Source organism: Bidens hawaiensis, unplaced genomic scaffold (genome assembly GCF_021521415.1).
Source record: "Bidens hawaiensis isolate Kalapana, Puna unplaced genomic scaffold, B.hawaiensis_p1.1 tig00061480_1, whole genome shotgun sequence".
NCBI classification, from domain to species: Eukaryota; Viridiplantae; Streptophyta; class Magnoliopsida; order Asterales; family Asteraceae; genus Bidens; species Bidens hawaiensis.
This window is the reverse complement of record NW_027506494.1, coordinates 29,546-38,591: the sequence shown is the minus strand read 5'-3', so window position 1 is coordinate 38,591 and position 9,046 is coordinate 29,546. Positions and strand designations below refer to the sequence as shown.

Genomic DNA, 9,046 nt, shown 5'->3' with positions numbered 1-9,046 from the left:
CTATACATGGTTTCATAGCTTGTTTTGAGAGTTTCGAGTGATTGAGTAGAACTGGTTTTAGATGATCAAGGCTACGTCCATGTTCAAACTTGTTTGAATGGATTTCGAAATTAACATGTCTGAGTAGGGATGAAACTAAGTAGCAAGATATAATTCACTTTAAACATAATCAAATGGATGCAAGTACTTGATTTTGAATAAGTAGAGTTGAATTATGTTGGGTTCCAGTGGTGATCAGTCAACGGTTTAACAATTAAACCCGGTTTAATAATCGTTTCATAATTATTAATCATATTAACAATTGACAAAAACGCAGCGGAATAAAATCGAGTAATCACCATTTAGCGGAACCGTAGAGGATCCGGTTACAAACAATACGAGTAAAAATCGAAACAACCAAAATTAAATATAAATCTCAACCAACAATATTTAATTTTACCTCGGTTAATGAATAACCGGTTGAGACACCGAGGTTCAACGAACCGAAGCTAGTACACAAAACGAACAACGAGCAGCGACGGTGGCGTACGGGCAGTAGCGGCGGCAGTAGGGGCAGCGAGGCTGGACTACGGCTGACTTGCGTGGCAGCGACTAACGCGGTGACGGCTTGGTCCGACGAAGATTGGTCTGTGGCTGTTGGGTAATTCCCAAAAGGCTTGTTGCCATTTTTTTCTTTTCTTCTTGTTGTGCTGCATGAGAGAAAGAGGCAGAGAGTATTTTGTTTTTATATATATCTTATGATTAGGTTAACTATTAACTTAAATCATGATAATAACCTCTTAACTTCTTCTTAGCCCGCAAAGTTCAAACTCTTCAGCACACGTTTAAAATCCCTTACCTTTTATAATTAATAAACCGTCTTATATATATAATTATACAATATAATTATATAATCATAATTCGTTTCGTTAATGGTTCGTGTATACCTATTAGTCTCGTTAAGTGGTTTTATATTCTTTGTCCAAGGTGTAACTCTTACGGGTCATAACTCGGTCGGCCGCGTTAACTTACTCGAACTGGTCCATTATTTCCAACAGTCTTCCACTTGGACGACTTTCGATTAAGCTCCTTAACGTTGACAGCCAGCGGTGCTCGAGCTACACATGGCTGCCCCCAACAAGGTATGATATTTTAAAGTCATTAACCAAAACATATTGGAATACCCTATTGCAAGATAATGAGCTTATGGTAATCATTGCCATATATCCTGTTTGTATAAGACACCAATTGAACAATGAGACATGTATCAGATCCAATCTCATATGGCGTTCAATCATTACTGTTCTCGATCTAGAATCAAAGTGGTCCAATCAAACACACAATAAGTTGGGGTGAGGCCTCACACTTCACCAGTTTGAATCAACGAGGGCGCCAAGATATCTAACTGTTACATATCATGTAAGAGTACACAATACCATATTGATTACATACAACTCCCATTGAAATTCAGAATATTCCCAACCAATGCCTTTATATCCGGAAGTTATGCGACAATGGTTGACACTGATCAAAGAATAGCCTTTAGTAAAAGAAAGTTCCAATATGTATCTCAGGTCTAAGGATATTAAATGAGTGTACCAATATCAAAACATCTTATGATTAAGATCCATGAAGATGATTTGATGCGAGTTACATCCAACGTCATTCATAATGAGGCCTATGATTTTGGAAGTCAACTCCTTGAGTCTAAAGTCAGAATAGTCTTAATTCAGAATCATTCCCACGAGTCTGACCGACTACGTATAATTTAGAATACAATATTCATGGATTAAACGTATTAAAAATGAACCCAGTTTTGGTATTCAATGTTTGCATTTAACCATTAAATCAAAAGTGAATTCCAAAGTATAACTGTTTAAATATTCATGCATCCAAATACTAAATAAAAAAACGACAGGCTAATCTAAGACCGATAGCATCACTATGTTGGTCATGCTTGTCCTGAGTCATCGGCTTAGTGAACCGGTCTGCTAGGTTTTGATCTGTGTCTACTTTTCTTATTATGATGTCACATCGTTCCAATATTTCCCGTATAAGGTGGAACTTCCTTAGAATGTGCTTGGCTCTGTGATGAGATATGGGATCTTTGGCCTGAGCAATAGCACTTGTGTTATCAGAACACATCGATTGGTTTATGAATACTCGAAACCACATCGAGGTCAGTGATGAAATTCTTCATTCAAGCAGCCTCCTTAGCAGCATCTGATGCAGCTATGTATTCAGATTCAATGGTGGAATCCGCCACCACACTATGCTTGGAACTTTTCCAGTAAATACCTCCTCCATTGAGAGTGAATACAAATCCTATTAGTGAGTGAGAATCATATCGGTTAGTCTGAAAGCTAGCATCAGTGTAACACCTTACAGTGAGCTCTTCTTCCAATCCTCCAAACACCAAGAGCAAGTCCTTGGTCCTTTTCAGGTACCTTTGAATGTTCTTTACTGTAGTCCAATAGGAAACACCAGGAATTTTCTGGAAACGGCTAGTCATGCTTAAAGCATACGAGACTTCAAGTCTAGTGCATAACATAGCGTACATGATAGAGGCCAATCACTGAAGCATATGGAATTGCTTGCATGTGCTTTGTCTCAATGTCCGTTGTCGGAAATTACGATTTTCTTAGCACAATTCCTTTAACAATGGGAATAGCTCCTTTCTTGGAATTGTCCATTGAGAAGCATGCCATGACCTTGTCTATGTATGTACTTTGACTTAGCCCTAGAAGCCACTTAGACCTATCTCGATAGATCCCCAAAATATAAGCAGCTTCAGCAAGATCTTTCATTGCGAAACAAGATCCTAACCAGTGCTTAACTTCCTTAAGCATAGGAATGTTGTTTCCAATTATCAGTATATCATCCACATACAGGATGAGGAATGATATAGTGCTCCCACTAGCCTTTCTGTAAACACAAGGCTCATCCTCATTTTTTATAAAACCAAACTCTTTGATTTACTCATCAAAATGTAGATTCCAGCTGAGAGATGCTTGTTTGTGTTCATAAATGGACTTATGCAGTGTGCACACCCTATTAGGATATTTAGGATCGAGAAAACCTTCAGGCTGAACCATATAGACATCTTCCGAAAGGTTTCCATTAAGAAAAGCGGTTTTGACATCCGTTTGCCATATCTCGTAGTCATAATACGTGGCTATGGAAAGTAACATCCTTATTGACTTAGTCATAGCAACGAACGAGAAGGTTTCATCATAGTCAACCCCTTGAGTTTGAGTAAAACCTTTCGCTACTAGCCGTGCTTTATAGGTCTGCACATTTCCCTGCATGTCGGTTTTTCTTTTGAAAATCCATTTGCTCTCTACTGCCCGACCTTCGAGGGTTAGCTCAACCAAGTTCCAGACTTGATTGTCATGCATAGATTGCATCTCGGCGTTATGGATTCTTGCCATTTCTTAGATTCCAGGTCTAAGACAACACATTTATAGTTAGTAGGTTCGTCATTTGACTCAGCTACTAATAGGACTTCGGGACCATCTAAATGCCATAGGTAATTAGTAATTGGTACGCGATCCCTGCTACTTCTTCAAACGCTCGTGTTTATGTCTGATGTATCAGCAATAACATCTTGTTGATTAGACGCTCCAAATTCCACAGCAGTTGATTGTGGTTCTTGAATTTCTTCAAGATCGACAATATTATTTCCAGTTCCTCGATCGAGAATTTCTTTCTTGAGGAAGTGGCCCTTCCATTTGATAGAAATCAGATTTATATCAGGGTGGAAGAAATAATATCCGCTTTGGTTATAGTACCCGACGAAAATAACTTTTATGCCGCGGGGATCGAGTTTGTCATCAGAATCACTAGTGATATATGCATCACATCCCTATACTCTAAGGAAATACAAGTGGGGTTTACGCCCATGCCATATCTCATATGGGGTTTTGTTAACCTTTTTAGTTGGAGCCAGATTAACAATGCGAGCGGCGGTCATAAGGGCAAAGCTCCAAAAGGAGTGAGGAAAGTTAGTTAGTTATACACATCATCGATCAGACCATTTTTAGCAAGGTTCGATTTCTCCTCTCGCTCACACCATTATGGTGGGGTGTGTCGGGTGGAGTAAGCTGTGAAATAATTCCACGCTCTTTTAGATGATTGATGAACTCTGAGCTGAGATACTCTCCACCTCGATCTGATCGAAGCATTTTAATAGTTTTTCTGAGTTGGTTTCGACTTCGTTTTGAAACTCTTTGAGCTTTTCAAAAGTTTTAGGTTTTTGTTTCATAAGATACCCATAAGCATATCGACTATAATTGTCAATAAAAGAAACTAAGTATCTTTCATGATTTCTAGACATAGTTCTGAAAGGGCCGCATACATCAGTATGTATAAGTCCTAACACATCCATTGCTCTTTCACTTTTATGATTAAATGAGTCCTTGGCGAGTTTTCCAGCTAAACAAGACTCACGGTCGTCAAAAGAGTCTGGTCCTGTGGATTCAAGAATTTAACTCGTGCCTTTCTTATGTGACCAAGTCGGCAATGCCATAGAAACGCATCATTGATGCCAGATCTGATATGTTTAGAAAGATTAAATACATTATTGTTAACTTGAACATCAATCTCATAAATACCATTTCGAGGTTTAGCCTCAAAATAAAAGACATCATTCAAGTAGGCAGAAATAGCAATACCATTAAAAGCGTACTTAAATCTTTGTTCAAAAAGTAATAAAACTAAAATAATGTTTTTGGTCAAACCAGGTGCAAACAAACAATTATTCAAAGTAACTACAAGGCCAGACGGACAAGAAAAACAATATGTTCCAGTTGCAAGAACCGGGACTTTCTTCCCATCACCAACGATGAGTTCCATGTTGCCGTGTTTCAGTTTCTTCCAGTTTTCAGGCTCCTGCGAGACATTAACAATGTGGTAACCACATCTGGTATCAAATCCCCATGTGTTGCTAGAAACGGTGAAAAGTTCAATAACATATATGGAAATACCTTAAGAGGAGCCTTCACCATTGGCCCTCTTCTTTGCTAGCTTATCTAGATGCTCAGGGCAGTTACACTTCCAATGCTCAATATTGTTGCACTTGTAGCACTGGCGCTCGTTAGGAGGCGGCGGAGGTACATTTGCAACACTCTTGTTAGTGATGGTGGCATGCTTGGCAGCAACAGTAACCTTCTTCTTGCATGTACCGTTATAACCCCGGTTCTTTGGTTTAGGCTTCTTGATACCAACAGATCGAACCATCAGAACTTGATTACTTTTAGTAGGAATGTTTATCTCAGCCATCTTGAGCGTACCACGAAGCTCCGACACTGTCTTCACCCAGGCATTCATATTGAAATTTATTACGAAGTGGTCGTAAGAGCTGGGGAGAGAGTACAAGATGAATTCCGCTACCATTTCATCTGATAGGGGATAATCAAGTTTCTTCAGTTGGTCGATGCACTCTTTCATCTTGACAACATGCGCACTAACAGGGGATCCCTTTTCCATTTTGCAGCTGATAAGTTGTTTCATGGTTTCATAGCGTTCTTGACGGGCTTGTTTTTGGAACATATGGCTCTAATGGAACCGTTCCATCAAGAACATAGATCTTCTTTTCCATTTTGAGAAAAAGTCTCAAATTGCGGTGCCATTCAAGAAAATTAGGTGTTGTTTGTTTTTTAAGACAAAAACTGTCTACAATCTGATTTCAACTGATTTTATGTCTGCAACTGAAGATGTGGTCTGAAGGTCTGCATTCTGAAAATATAATACTGTCTTTTTTATAAACTGGATATCGTCTGCATAAGCTGAAAATTAGTAACCTATCATATATATATCACAATAGATAGAAGTCATTTAACGTTTGTAGACTGCTAAAATAATTGGTGGTTTATGGACTATGGAAGTGGGTGGTGGTGTACGAACTATGGAAGTGGGTGGTGGTTGATGATTGGTGGTAGACGATTATGGTAGGCGGTGAACGGTGGTGAAGGATGGTTGTGGTGGGTGGTGGACGGTGGTAGTAGACAGGTTTTGGTAGCCGATGGTGGGTAGTGGTGGTGATGGACGGTGGTGGTGGGTGGTGGACTGTGGTGGTGGTGGTGGTGGTGGTGGTGGACGGTGGTTGTGGCCTGCGGTGGTGATGACCGGTGGTGGTGTGGGTGGAGGAAGGTGGTGTAGGTGGATGGTGGTGGTGGTGGTTGCAGAAAGTGGTTGGTGGTAATGGGTTGTGGTCGACGGTGGGTGGTTGACGGTGGTGGTGGCGGAAGGTAGGTGGTGGTGGGTGGTTTACGGTGGTGGCGTTGGACGGTGGGTGGTGGTGGTGGCATCAGACGGTGGGTGGTGGTGGTGGCGATGGACAGTAGGTGGTGGGTGGTGGTGTGGTGGACGGTAGGTGGTGGGTTGTGGTGTGGTGGACGGTGGGTGGTGGTGGTGGTGGTGGCGCACGGTGGGTGGTGGTTGTGGTGGACATTGGATGTTGGTAGGATGATAAGAAGTGTGAAGATGTTGGATATTTGCTTCTATTTAAGACCATATAAGCAGTTTTCAGATCTTTTTCTTTTTTTTAAACAAACTGTCTTCATGAACTTATGTCTGCGCGCCCGCAGACATAACCCTCCTGCAGACCTTTGAAGCAAAAACAAACACAACCTTAGTGCTATTCAGCTTTTATTTCTCAAGAATAGTCTTGAGGGTGAATAAGGAGTTATTATCAGTTGACATATGCTAAATAAGCAAAAGTAAATTAATTAGTATTTTCGATGTTATAATCCTATTATCAATGACCCAATTTACCTTAGTAATATAGGGACTTGAGAATCTGGCTTCCAGTTAGTAATGGCAGCTGTAGCACACAACATTAGTAAGTTGTTAGGCAGACTGATAACGATTGCAAATTGTGAATAAAGCACAACTCTCGGTTATGAGGCCTAGTAAGACAACAATTGCCTAAGTAGATACGTTTAGCTTCATTTATGCCCACTTTAGTCTTCAGACAGATGTAGTACGTAACAGTAATAGTCGCCCAAGTACAGTCACATGTGAAAGGGCCGGATGTGTCAACGAAACCTTTCACCTTGAAGGGATAGGCTTGAAAACAAGTGTTGTGTTGTAGCTCCAAACACTTAAAGTTTCGCAGTATGCCTTAAGTGTGACTTATAGTAGGATGGCATAGACTATTGATTTTAAAAAATGGGTGATGTGCGAAAAAAATATATATAAATAAAACACGAATCGCAACTAAGCTTTAAAAAACCAAACAACCTATCCTAGTTCACACAAACGACAAGTGTATCGGTCGCGTATAGCAAACAAAATGAAAGTCCAGATATCGAACTCAAAGACACGTAAGAATGGCTCAAATTATAAACCCTAATCCAAGTCCTACCTAATAATATTTAATTGATTTTATTTTATTTACTTTGTAATTAATTTAAACTAACTAAACTTAACTTAACGTAATGAAAGTAACTGGAAAACTTAACGGTGTTTTAACGAATATGGAGAAACAACTACCTAGGCAAGAATCCAATTGACAGTTCAACGGATAACGGTATTAATAGATCACACGACACCGGCATCTTAAAATATTTAACTAAGGCTCATTAAAGTTCTCTAGATCACCTCTCGGTCTCACTAACTAACACTCACAAATCTAAGAAGATTGAATAAATGCACCGGGATAAAGATTGCTAAGGTACCCTAATAACGCATCTCCTCTCGGACTCAACGGCACAAAACCCACTTAAAATTGGTACTAGCAATTCTAGGGATAAAGGGGTAACAAAATCTAACTCGATCTAAGACACATATTTTCACGCAAAACTAAACCGGATAAGACCAAAACTCTCTCTCGCGCAATTCTTACCTAACCGAATAATGACGCGGGACAAACCGACTCCCTATTACCTCTCGGTCACAAGGAAAGTAAACCTATTGAATTTTAATAATTAATCGCACTCAAGATTCCTATGGCCGCGCTAGCCACAAATAGATCAAAAACACCAAGTCTAAGACTTAATCGAATAACCCCTAACCGAATGACACAAAACCAATCAATCAAGGCAATAAAGGGAATCACATGCAAAAATTATATAAAAACAATATTTTAACACACCAAAGATCAATAAATAAATCCTTTCAATAATAATACGTCATGTGATTAATCAAAACCAAATAAACCGTCAAACAATGTAAATAATCATCTCAACCTAGGTAGTACAAAGGATTTAGCCAGTAATCATGACAAACGAAAACTTAACAGATTCAAAAGTCATAATCATCATATCAAGAAATATAGAGATGAATTTATAAAATAAATAATGCAAACCACTTTGAAAAAAAATAATGTTCCCTGTTGTGGTTTTTGTCCCGACTCCCCTTGGTTTCCTTCTTTTCCTTAGCTTCAAAAGAAACCAAAAAAAAAAAAAGTTCTATACTTGTTGTCTGATCGGAACATTTTGTGTTGAGGTGCTTCCAAAGCTTTTTTTTATTATTTTCCTTCGATTTCCTGCTGGCCGTTCTCTCCTATGCAGTCCAAAGATCAAAATTGTATATTCTTATTTGATTTCTTTATGAGCCGCCAACTTGGACCACCAATCAAGAATTTAATAGTTTTTTGTTTTCTTGATTCTACTCTTGCCGCACGGAAGAACAAAATTTAGCTGCTAAGGTTTTTAAAGTTTATGTTATAATATAGTATAACACATGCTAGGCTTCATACAAATAGGCTCGGTCTGGGCTTTAACTTGGTTCTTCAAAAATTGATCATAAAAGCATTTTAAGTCTTGAAATTCACAGTTCTTTTTCTCTTTAAAATTCTAACCTACGAACGACATATAACTTTGTAAGATCATGTCAAAACAAGTTAAAAATCATTATTTATTAGATAATTAAGTGGTTAAAATGATAATAAAAGGTGCGGAAAATAAGTGTATTTTACAACACATCAAACATCCTCACACTTAAGACTTTTTCTACCCTGAAAAAGAAATCTACACAGGATCATACCAAGTGAAAGTAACAAACTCCCAGATTATTAAACATTATTAAAACAATAGAAACAACTCGACATATCAACTGCGATTGT

The 9,046-nt window shown here is 38.8% G+C and overlaps 1 protein-coding gene across 1 annotated transcript; it reads right to left on the bottom strand.

Moving 5' to 3' along the window:
* Positions 1 to 2,179: 2,179 nt before the first annotated feature.
* On the bottom strand, positions 2,180 to 2,687 carry LOC143618009 (secreted RxLR effector protein 161-like). Its single transcript, XM_077090369.1, has 2 exons — positions 2,614 to 2,687; positions 2,180 to 2,516 (listed from the first exon to the last, which is right to left on the bottom strand). Exons 1-2 carry the CDS (start codon positions 2,685 to 2,687, stop codon positions 2,180 to 2,182), a joined length of 411 nt encoding a protein of 136 aa, XP_076946484.1.
* Between the last annotated feature and the right edge of the window lie 6,359 nt (positions 2,688 to 9,046).